Here is a 12,909-nt window from a genome sequence, read left to right on the forward strand (position 1 = left end):
TGCCTGCGCTTTGTAGTTATTTGTTAAAAGGCAATATAGTGGCAATGCCGTGGTCCCAAAATATCAAACCTAATATTCATGTAGCCCAACTGTAGAATGCAGTAAGTTAAGGAATATGGAACTAAAAATGCCATTTGGGGAGAAATAAATAATGATTTGACTTCAGGCAATCACTTACTTGATGTAAGAGTTAAAATAAACTTTATAAGGTAAATGGCCAAACTGCCAGCCTCATACATGGTCGATGGGGACATATGCTGATACATCCCCTTTGGGAAACAATATTGCAGTGCATATTAGGTTGACCTACATGAAATTACCTATGTTTGACTGGTTTCGACTTAACAAAAACAGCGGTTTCATGTGGTTTAATCTACAAATATCAAGAACCTCAAAAATGTCTACATTCTTCCCTTCAGTAATTTCACCTCTGGGCTTCTATCTTAAGCAAATACACACATGTGCACATACACATATGTATGCATGTTTGTATAACCTGTGAAGTTATGTATGTATGTGTGTATGTATGTATGTATGTATGTGTGACCCGTAGAGGCTAGCCCCCAAGGTGCCCCTCAAAGATCCTAGGTTCTGGTATTCACACCCTCGTATAGTCCCCTCCAACATTGGTCTGTGTGACCACTAGAATACAGCAGAAATGATGGTATGCCACATCTAAGAATAGATGACCAGCTATAAAAGATTGAGGCTTCTGTCATAGGGTCCCTTTCTCTCTTTCCCCTCCTCCCATCCTGCTTTCTCATTACTTGCTCTGGGGAAGGCTAGCTGCTATGACAGGATGACACTTAAGCAGCCTATGGAAAGGCCCATACGGTGAGGAACTGAGATCTCCAACAACCAGCAAGACTTGAGCTTCCCAGCAATTAGGTGAGTGAGCTTGGAAGTAGATCTTCTAGACCCAGTCGAGCCTCAGATAATGACAGCCCCATGTCAATTTCAGCCTAGTGAGAGGTCGTGGTCCCAGATTCCCGACCTATAGAAACTATGAAATGATAAAATGTTTCTTTCCTATTTTAAGCAGCTAAGTTGGCTGTGATTTGTTACATAGGAATAGATAACTAAACCAGCTGTAAACAGTTGGGTTAGACAAAAATCTGTACAAATTACTTCTACTTTGGAAGTGACATTCCTAAAATTATACTAGAGTATGGTCAGTGTATAACCACTTTTGGCAATTGCAACACCATATTTGTTTTGACTATAATTTCTCCAAATCATGAAAAATGTGGTTGAATGGGGTGACTGATTTTTACAACATAGGATTAACATCATAAGTGGTAGCTAGATTTTAAGTATATTTTAACCTGCTTTATTTTAAAAAGGTTTTGAAGTGACATAGCTACATATATTATAGCTGGAAGCAAAACCTGCCTATTTTTAAACTGATAAACAGGGCCACCTAAGTGCAAAGAAATAATGATTCATTTTTAAAAATTTTTTTAATGAAACAAATAAAATAACTTTTTGTAGGGTTTAGGAATAGTGAGTTAAAACAAGTGTTGGAAAAAAACAAATTAAAAAGCAATAAAGTTAAACAAAATTAGAATTCCTGAGGTGTTTGATTTGCCTGATTATTTTTGAATTAGTGTGCTAAACACACACTTCCTTCCTTTATTTATTTTTTGGAGAGTCTCTTCGTTTTGAGTACTTTTTATGAGTTCTCATGATGGATAAATTAGTTTTGCTGACATTTTCTCCTACAGTTCCATCGTGAACAGAAAAATTAGGTATCATGTTTACATTAATCTTTAAGTTTTTCCTCAAATTCTCAGAATTCTCCCCAGAATTTTCTTATATAACCACTCGAGTGAATTTTTCCTTTATGACTCAAAAACATGAGTGCAAGAATTAAAGGTGGACAGAGCATCATCACCCTTCCGTACCCAGGAAGCCCTCCCCCGACCCCCAGCACAGGCCGTTTTAGAAGGTGCGAGGTTTAAGCCCAAGTTGTAAAATGGCGGCTGTAGGCAGGAGCTGGCCCACAGATGGATGCATTTTATTTGGCCTGCAGTATATTGTCTCGCACAGCGTTCTTAAAAAAAAAAAAAAAAAAAAAGTTGCCTACCTTAAAAATCGTGCCACTTCACATTAAAAATCAGACTTCTGGCTTCTTTTTAAAAATCAAAAGGTCTGACAACAGTAGGCCTATATCCCTACGCGGCCATACTGGGCTGAGGCCGATTAACTGCTGTTTGTAGCTGGTGCCTACGCGTTTCCGGTTTACTGCTGGTCTCCCACTGGGTATTTTTCTTACACCCTTTGGCTTCACTTATTCTACTTGTTTGCCTGGGCCTCGTGAGACATTTCAGTTTACCACTCCAGAGCTACACAAACAATTAGCCATAAATAACAGTTAAGAGGCGGGGTTGAGGCTGTTGTGAGCACTATTAAAGCAAAATTACTTTTGCCTCATTTCCCTAGTTTTACCTGTTACAGTCAAGCCTATTATACTCTGCTGGGCATTTCTGTGTGCGTTCTTCAAGTCAGCGTGAAATCATTTCTAACATTCCATTCATCAGCTTTAGATAGCATTAATTTTATAAACAATATTGATCTTAGAAGTCCACCCTTTTATCCATGTCTCTCTCTGTTTTAAAATTAAATCTAAAGTTATACTGAGCTTTTTTTGATTATGCTAAATTGAAGATTTTGATGCATTTAAACAGTAACGCTTCACATCTTAATGTTAGTGAGAGAGCACTTCAAGTCTTTATTTTGTTAAGACCACGCCTACTCCCCTGCCCCTCCAAAAAACAAAAACAAAAACAAAAGCCCAAGTCCTGAGAAAAGCATAGAATAAAATTCCTAAGAAAAAGCAGCTGTGTGAGAAGCAAGCTGTCACCCAAATTTTTCACGTTCTTAATATTCAAAGAATTGCATGCACATAGGCCTCATAAATGTTATTAGAAAGAACCACGGAAAAACTGAGAGGCAGAGAGAAGTATGATGGGACGACCCCACCAGCACAGAGGAGGCTGCCTCAGTTCCTCCATTGGACAACGAGCTATTTGTGAGGCCCAATAGAACTAGTTACTCCTTTACTGAAGATAGCTGACCATCAAATCTGAGGACTGTATATTCAATCGTCTACATGTATGCAACAAATGGCTTTTATTATTATTTATGAATAAAGAAGATGCCATTAATAGTTTATTCTGACAATTTGTAATCTAAAAAATTGTTAAAAATGAAGCATAACCCTTAACATTAAAAAAATGTAATGCTTTAACTTAAACATAATAAGGGCATGGATTAAGGCAAGAGGGAAAGTGTGAAAAAGCCAATAGATAATATTTCTAGTGTATATTAGTAATTCTTCAAAGAATACTTATACACCCTTTCCTAATATTTTCTTTAAAGGAGACATATTCATATTTCTTTTACTTTTTAGAAATATATAATCATATTGAAGACAATTTGGCAAATAGAAAAGGAAAATGTCACTAATAGTACCATCAACCCAATAGTGACAAATCCTGTTAATATGTTGGTATATCGTATAGCCTTTTTTCTCTGCATTTTTCTTGGCACAAATACTTCTAATCTTGCTTATTAACAGTATATGATCATGTCACTTGTTGCACAATAGAAGGTGTATTTTTAAAAAATTATCTTTTTTGAAGATCCACTTAAAATTTAAAACAAGGCTAAAATCTTTTCAAAGATATGAAAGATAAATTCCTTGGCTCCCTGCTTTTTTTTCAAACCTTTGATGAACATCTAAGTCTGTACATATCAATCTTTGATTTCATAAGCATGATAATTAATTGAATCAAAGCTCATTTCAAAATTAGAATTTTAATATGAACTCTTGAAATTTCCCCTAGGAGATGTGATTTTTAAATGTATCAGAATTTTGTATGTGTTTTGATTATTACTCCTTCTTTTAGAGTAGGAAAGTACAGGAAAAATAGAAAAAGGGACAAGTAAGTAAGGTGGGAAAAACTGCCTGAAATGGCGCCCCTGCATACATTTTCACCAGACACTCCTCAGACGTGACTCCTAGCTCCGCTCCGTACTTCTAGTGAGTGGTCTGTTTGTATATTCACCCTGAGCAAAGTCTTCTAGAACAGAACAGTGTTTTACTCTATTCTGCTCCCCAACATCTAGCCAAATTTCTAGCATGTAGTAAGCGTTTAACGAACTCTCAGTGACTAGAGAGAGGAAAGTATGCCCATACACTGAGCACACGAGAGGACAGAGTTACATCAGGATGCTTTTGGCTGTAAGTTACAGAATATCAACTACAAGTGGCTTAAACCATAAAGACACTTTTTTATTTCACATGACGCAAAGTTCAGAGTCAGGGCATCTCCAAAGCCGGTTATGCAGCTGAACAGTGTCATGGACGACCCAGATGTTTTTCATTTTCTGTACTCAGCCATCCTCAGCATATTGGTGATTTCTTCTGTTATAGTAGCAAGATGGATGTAGGAGTTCCAGATGTCATTTGCAGACATGACCATGTCCAGCAAAGATGAGGCAGTGTTTCCTCCTGTATATTTCTGTTTATGACAGAGGAAAGCCTCTCACAGATGGTTTTAGCTGACTTCTACTCAGGTCCCATTGGCCAGGATTGGTTCACGAGCCCATCCATGGCTGGCAAAGGCTATTGGGTTGACACCAACAGTCAGAGGCACAGAAATGCCAGAGGAAGCATTGGTAGGGAAGAGGAGAAAGAGATGCTATAGGAGAAAGAGTAGTGACAGAGGTAGACTGAAAGAGTTAGCCTGTGGTATGTGTAATACAGTATGTTGTGCATTATTTACGCCTATATTGTATCCTTACCTATATATACTACACTCTTATACCTAGTGTATATGTATGAGGATAGTAGAACAATATCATTTAAAAAATATGTGCCACCCAAGAGCAGATGCCAGCTTCATAGGACAGTATAAATTTAGATACGCTAAGTACATGAAATCACAAGTACAAAATGGCTCCGCCCAGGCCACGACTTTGGGAACTTCGTTACCTTCGTGGCAAATCTTTCTCCAGAGCCATCCCCAGCTTTCCCCACATTTAACATCACTACTCCAGAGAGAACAGAAAACAGGTTAGGGTAGGATAGTGTAACAAGTTAGAAGAACAGAATTTGCTTCGTTGTTAACATTCTGGAGTTCAGGGAAAAGAGGATATGGCAGTCTGCTATTCAATGGAAGAATAAAATGTGTGGGGATTACAAAGAAAACAGATTGTTTTTTAAAGAGACAATTTTTTGTTAATAGTACTCTTAAATAGTTATAGTTTACTACATATTCTTTACTCTTATAAACTATTTATAAAAGTGATAATACATAAATAGATGAACTAACCCTTAAACTCTCTTGAAGCAAAATGCTCAGCCCACTACATATATTCTAGATGCTGCTTTAGATATGTACATATAACACTGATGTTACCATACAACACCTGTGTACTTTGGGCTGGACCAAATCAATATGTCAATTAACGTAACATATGAAAATTATATCTAGAAATTACATATAATATCATGCTTTATGTTTCTTTCATTTCCCTTGGATGGGGTTGGGGAAGAGAGAGAACCAGTGATCTCCTGTTTCCTGTTTTACCTGCTGTCTTGTTGGTCTTCAGGCAATTGAGGTAGAATCGCAGAGGTGCTTCTGAGGAAACTGTTGATATTCTAGTCTGTTGTCTGTTGCTGTTGTTGTCTTTTTTTTTTCTTTTTAAAACTATTTTCATATTTCACACTAGATTTAAAAATTGAAACACATTTGCTAATAAATGTAGTATTAATTTGTAGAAGCCTGTCATCTGCATCAGATTTGAAAGTGTCTGGCACATAATAACATTTCATTAATACTTGGTTAATGATAGAATGAATGAGATGTTTACATAATATTGGGACCTCTAAATAATTATAATAATTTAAGGAAAACAAATATTGGATGCTAATCTGTATAGTCTAACATTATTTCCTGTTAGAAAATGTGATATTATCAATTTTTTGAAAAAGTTAACACCACATTTTCTTTAAAGACTTTAAGTGATAAGCTGTAGAGATAGTTTGGTTCTTAAGACATAAATTGTCAGGGCACTACAAATCTAGGCAAATGAGAACATAATTTGAAAGGAAGAGATTATAGAAATGGGTATGTGTGATTCAGTAAGAGAGGCCATGAATACAATGAAAGTAGAATCTGTAACTATGTATTGTGTTTAATGCTTTTCAAAATATATTTTTTATATATATATTATATGGGTCTGCCAGCCTGTCTCTCATTATCTATAACTTAAAATGTTTTATTTTTATAGCTGTTATTTTTGGGCACACAAGTAAATCACATGTATATTCAAAAGATGTTTATTTCTGACATGTAAAATGGTTGATAAATTTATTCCTTTATTTAAACATTAACATTTATATATATTAAAATATGTCGTTCAGTCATAGATCTCATTTTTGAAAATGTTTTTATATGTACAATAAAAATGTACCTTTTTATTTTGTATAAAAATTTAAAAAATCTTTTGAAAGTCCTATAAGATGAAAGGAATTTAAAAATCAACATTATTGGCACAAGATTCGTGTTAATGTTTACTCATGTAAATAGCACAAAATACTGCCTAATTAGTGTGGTTGGTAAATTTTTGGTACTTTAATTTTCTCTGTTATTGTAAACCATGCATAAAATGCTTGCCTATTGAGAAGTGCAGAATTGTCAGAGCTTAAACAGCTGACATCTGCTTACGCTCTTAAAAAAAAAAAAAAAAAAGAATAACAAGCCATTTCAGCCTAATCTACCTCAAATGTGTTCATGTAAATGGAGGTCCATCTATTGACCTGTATTCTTTTCAGCTTGGGATTGGTCCACATGGTTTATGAAACCAGGAAAGCTGATTTGAAATGCAGATGTCGAGACAGTGAAGTACACCCTCCCCTTTTTTCTTTGCTGTATCTGTCAGGGTGAAAAATGGCTTGCACAAGGGTCAGTCACCCATACTCACTTAATTACTTTTCTTGGACCCACAGAACTGTCACAAGCTGTGGTGGATGCGGGAGCGGTTCCTCTTTTAGTGCTCTGTATCCAGGAGCCAGAAATTGCTTTGAAAAGGATTGCTGCTTCGGCCCTTAGTGATATTTCAAAGCATTCTCCGGAGTTAGCACAGACAGTAGTGGATGCAGGAGCTATTGCTCACTTAGCCCAGATGATCCTGAACCCTGATGCTAAATTGAAGGTATTTAAAAATAAGTTAAAACACAAACCAGTCTTCTGTTAATCTAAGAAAATGGAAATGTGCATAGATTAATATTATACATTTAAAAATAATTAGTAAATTATCATTGAAAACATGTCACTATATTATGTATTTGGTCTTTTAATATGTGAAAATTATGCTGTAAGACATGACTGGGGAAAATATGTGTAATGCTAAGAATTAGAAGTAGCCTCAGTATTAACGTTAATCATTAAAATCAGGAATCACATAATGATTTCGAATCTTAGGGTAGGAAGGGACTAATGATTTTCTAGCTCACACTATTTAAATTTCTTATGAAAATCATATTTAGTCTTTTTTTATAGCTTTCTAAAATCTGATTTTCAGTTAACAATCACCAATTATACTTTTGTATTCTAATAGTTATATCCTACAAGGTTTTTAAATTGTTAATATTAACTAAGCAATGGAAAGTTCTTTGAAATGTTGTCATTCATCATGCCCAAAATAAGATGTTAGTTCTGCTTGATCTTTTTTGTGCTACATTACCACATGTATTGTAAATTAACAATTTAAGTATTACATAATTAAGAAGCAGTATTCATCTTTGATCATTTGGGATAGAGATTTAAATAGTACATAGAAGCTAAGACATTTAATTTGGAAATCAGAGCATTTAAGTAGAGTATTTAGGTATAAGGCTAGGATGTAAAAGTCTTGAGACTTCAGAAATCTTAGGTTATATTAGGTATGCAATTGTTTTTCTCTTTTTATAAAAAAAAATTGACTATGTATAAAGCCCTTTAAATTATATCTGAACTCCACAGTGGACTCTACGTAATGTTTTTTATTTTGTTTTTTTTTGCTTAACAGCGTCAAGTCCTTTCAGCGCTCAGTCAGGTTGCAAAACATTCTGTGGATCTGGCAGAAATGGTAGTTGAAGCAGAGATTTTTCCAGTTGTACTTACCTGTCTGAAGGACAAAGACGAATACGTGAAGAAAAATGCTTCTACTTTAATTAGAGAGATTGCAAAACATACACCTGAGGTAAAACAACAACAACAACAACAACAACAAAAAACCCCCAAAACCTTTAAATACAATAATACTAATTTTTGTTTTTAAGTAAAACATAAATGTGTATACAGGACCCAAGTACTCTACTGCATGATCTGGTTAGATCAGGGTTTCTCATCCTGAGAACTATGGACATTTGGGTTAGATAATTCTTTGTTGTAGGGGGTCGTCCTGGACACCGTAAGATGGATATGTAGCAGCATCCTTGGTCTTTGCCCACTAGATGCCAGTAGCACCCGTCCCCAAATCATGACAATCAAAAGTGTCTCCATGCATTGCCAACTGTTTCCCAGGGGACAAAAATGCCTTCCCCTTGAGAACCACCAGGTTATAACCATGGAGTTTGAGACTGAAATCTCGGTTTTTAATCGTCTTCAGCATTCCGTTTCTAGATCATGAGGACTGGGGGGCTTTGTCCTTTTTGTCATTTTAGGTCAGCTGGGCATGGTGAGAGACCACCAGTCCCCCGCTCTAGCAGTAGCTCTTACATGGTGGTTCCCGCTCTGAGTGCTTAGATGCCAAAGGAACAGTGATGAAAGAAGCCTGGGTGGATTTTGAAGTTGTATATATTTTCTGTGTGTATTTTGGCTGATCAGTTTTATTTCACTAAACTTTAAAGTCCTCATTCTTTATTTCACCTAACATCTTTACTTGGTTGAGATTTTTCATGATTGAAGGGTAATCAGCTAGTAATCACTGCTTGCAAACAGGGATAATTAGGCTAGAATATTTCGAGTCCCACATTGTCTTTCAACATTCAATGATTAATCTCCTTCATATTCACACATTGTGCTTGGGGCTTTCACTAGTTAGCTAGTTATGAACTAGTCCTAGGCATCATGTCTAGATGAGGAATTCTGACATCCATTATAATAGGGGTAAAAGTTGTACCATTGATGCACGAAAAATTGAAACACTGAGTATATTCGTACATTCGAAATGGCAGAATTATTATGTTTATATATTTCTTTATTAAGTATAGTAATTTCGCTAAACCATATTTCAAATTTTACCAGATGTGTTTAGGTCCCAGGTAAAAAAGTTTGGCAGCACTAAAGTAATGTTTAAAGATCATCTTATGCTTCACGGTCACAATGACCAGTTCTCCTTCTCTCTCAGCTTTCCCAGTTGATAGTTAACGCAGGGGGCGTTGCTGCCGTGATTGACTGCCTTGGGTCCTGCAAAGGCAACATCAGGCTGCCTGGCATCATGATGCTTGGCTACGTGGCGGCTCATTCTGAGAACCTGGCAATGGCGGTGATCATTTCCAAGGTTTGTTCCTGTTCCGTTTTCTTCTCGTTATTGCAGTGAGATAGATTCTAAGACAGAACCACAGATGAATACTCTCCCATAGAGTATAGACTATAACTGACTGGAGTGAAAGAAACCTGAAGAATTTTTCAGCTTGTTTTCAAGGCTAATTAGGAAGTTTCTGAGAGCAATGCTATTGAAGTAAAGTTTACTTTGCTGCAGTTTAAAGTTTTACTTAGTATTTAATATCAACAAAGTATCAGTACCTCTGCATGTTAGTATTATCTGTATTAAAATATTCAATGTATTTGTATCTTGAAGGGTTGACTGTACACATTTACAAACATGTAAAGCGTACTTTGATTAAAGACAATTGTTATAGAAGACATGCTCGGTAGTTGTTTTCGCTGTTCTCACGGATCTCTCCATTCTCCCTTTCCTGTAGTTTGGGTAGGAGATGACAATGACGAGGGCATCCCTTTTTGTCCACTTTCTCTTCTTTAGCTTTCGATTTCTCTTTTCAGATGCAGGCAATCCTACATGTCGTAGTGCATGTCAGACAGCAATATTTTGCGTTCTCGCTCTGGGGATTTGGTCTCACCTCAATTTACAACTTAATATTAACCCTTCATACAGTGTAGCCCTGGCACATAGTAGGTGCTCAAAAAATATTGGTTAAATGAGTATATTGATCTCCTGAAGTACACTTCAGAGGCTATGTGCTTAGTGTCTCTAGCAACCCTCTAGAATGCGGGTTTCTTACCAGCATAGAAAACCTGTTACTGTATGTTACACGGAAGTGTGGAACTTTTTTTTTTTTTAGCCTTTGCTAATCCTTAGAATAAAAAGGAGCCTCAGATCTTTATTTCCTACCTATTCCTTGATAGTTCTTTGCTTCTCCAGCTTTTTATCCCATGCTTTTCCTTTTGTTCTTCTATTACCAGAGACTGTGATAGCCACCAGAGCAGTGGTGCTGCTTTCTGAAGGGTCGCCGTGGGGATGTCCCCGGGAGTTTTGATTCTTGGTTCTTTTATGGATCATCAGAAGGCTTGCACATAGGAAGAATGATGAAAGAAGAAAGAGTTGCTTTTGCTTCCTATATTCCCTCCCCAAACCAACCAGGAGGCTCTCCCCTCCTTTGGTGCAGTGTTGCTGCTGGCCTCTCCCACCTAGTTGTCGCTCAGTTAGTTGAAGATCAAGGTGGCAGCAGCAGTCTGAGGCAAACCGCACAGTACTTTCTTTTCCCCACACAGTACTCTAAGCACATCTTCAAAGCACATTCGTGCTCCTTGTCTCACGTGGTATTCATAACAGCTGAGGCCTGTAAGTCAGAGGTTGGAGGGTCCGGGTGGAGGAGGCTGCTTTTCCTCCTGCTTCTTCAATCTTGATATGTCTCAGAATACGGACGTTCTGGAAAGTTGCCTCATTCTAAAGACAGGTCTGACCTTTTGTATTGGCAGACACACATTTTTAGTTGTAAAAAAGAAGCCAATGAAGAAATATGGCAGGTCTCTTCAGGAAATTGGTCTTAATAACCAAATTTAAAGGTTGAGGGACAAAAAAGTGTATATGATCATCTGGCCTTTGCTATGGTAGCATGACGATGTGACATTGACTTTTGTGGTACTAAATTTAAGGTGATAGTAACTATAGTCTCAAATTAGTTAGAAAATTATACAGAATCTGGAATTATAATTTAACTTGGCTATTTGCTTCTTCTTCGGATGTATAAATTGTGATGTATTTGAGGCCCTTTAGTTACTTCTGTTTCAGTTATTTAGATAAAATTGAAGTCTACAGTGCAAAATATAAGTAAGTGCTGTGTTACAAAAGTAATCATTTCCACTTTGACATTCAATCATGTTAAAATGGGCAAAACTATCATTTAAAAGTTAACTAAAATTCATGGAAATTTATTTACTCTTTCAAGAAAGATTTTAGTGAATATATTTCATATAAAAGTTATGTAAATAGAATTCTTGCTCATATTATTAATTTGATGTTGGATCTATAGGAGTTATTTTGTTCTCAGATCTATTCTACTTAGTAAAAAGGAAATTTAAAAAGGTTTCTAAATTTACTCTTTTAACAAAGGAAAATTAAAGGTTTTAAAATCCTAAGCATTTTTGATTTGTCACAGTGGAATCTGGTTTTGCCTAAATACTAGTTTGTGGCGTCTGTTGTTTGGTTAAATGCCTCTCTCTCGATTTGGGAAAGTCTAGCAGAAATAGTCTTAGTTTAGCTGGATTGTTACAGATAATTAAAGTAAATTAGTTCTAGTCATTTTATCGACTTGAAAAATGATAGCCCCTGTGATGTGCTTATTTATTGAACCATTTAGGAAAAAAAGGATCAAGGCCAAAATGATTTCTTCTAACGTTTGAGAGACATGGAAGACTCTTTAATCCTGCTCTAGTTTCATACACTTGCTCTTTTGATCAACGCTGCAGGGTGTGCCCCAGTTGTCAGTCTGCTTGTCAGAAGAACCAGAAGATCATATTAAGGCTGCTGCTGCTTGGGCCTTGGGACAGATTGGGAGACACACTCCAGAGCATGCACGGGCTGTCGCAGTGACAAATACTTTGCCAGTTCTGCTTTCTTTGTACATGTCAGCAGAAAGCTCTGAGGATCTTCAAGTAAAAGTAAGCACTTAATTTTTAACTGTTTTATAAAGATTTGTTAGATTTTGACTCATTCTTAAAAATACGTAATTTAAAATGTTTTAATTTTCATTATGGACAATATTGTTTTTATGAGTTAAGAGATACAAATTTACCTGAAGAACTGAGGTGACTTCTTTGAAAATGAGTTATCCTTGTCTCTGAAAATGAACAGTACATTTTACAGAAAGTTCTCTGCAGGCGCAGTTTGTAAGACAGATGTCGCCTGCTACATTCCTGTCAACTTTTCTTATAGAACAGGAATGAAGAATAGAATTTTGGAATTAGAATGGGATGTCAAATATAACTGAGTAGAGGGTATTCCTGAAGCTATGATCTACCTCTCCTCACTCCACATCTGCCTGGGCTTTTAATTATATGTCTAATATTTGTTCCTTAAAATGTCCATAAGATTCACTGAAGTAAACATTTTTAAATATGCATTTTTTAAAAAATCAAACTTTCTAAAAATATATTACTAGCTACTAAATGTCTGATTCATAAAACATAAAGTAGGATGAGTTGTTTAATAATTATAATATTTCAAAGAAAAAAAAGTGTTTCCAAGCATACTGACTCATTAGGAAAACATGTTACTTTTTGAAAGCAGCTTTTGGAATTGACTTGGATTGAAAGAAGTGCACAGAAAGCACAATAATTCAAAATAAAACTAATAACAGTAAGTTAAATTATACTTGAATTTTAATTAAAACAA

At 35.9% G+C, this 12,909-nt stretch overlaps 1 protein-coding gene across 3 annotated transcripts in view; it reads left to right on the forward strand.

The window, feature by feature from the left end:
• SPAG6 (sperm associated antigen 6) overlaps positions 1-12,909 on the forward strand; it is a 55,354-nt gene that overhangs the window by 27,028 nt on the left and 15,417 nt on the right. For all 3 annotated transcript variants that reach the window (XM_015585606.1, XM_006907003.1, XM_025043484.1), the window contains 4 exons: positions 7,019-7,224; positions 8,080-8,253; positions 9,403-9,555; positions 11,985-12,176. In XM_015585606.1, coding sequence (XP_015441092.1) covers positions 7,019-7,224; positions 8,080-8,253; positions 9,403-9,555; positions 11,985-12,176 — 725 coding nt within the window. The remainder of the gene's footprint in view (positions 1-7,018; positions 7,225-8,079; positions 8,254-9,402; positions 9,556-11,984; positions 12,177-12,909) is intronic.

This window comes from Pteropus alecto, unplaced genomic scaffold (genome assembly GCF_000325575.1).
Source record: "Pteropus alecto unplaced genomic scaffold, ASM32557v1 scaffold11, whole genome shotgun sequence".
In the NCBI taxonomy this organism is placed as follows: Eukaryota; Metazoa; Chordata; class Mammalia; order Chiroptera; family Pteropodidae; genus Pteropus; species Pteropus alecto.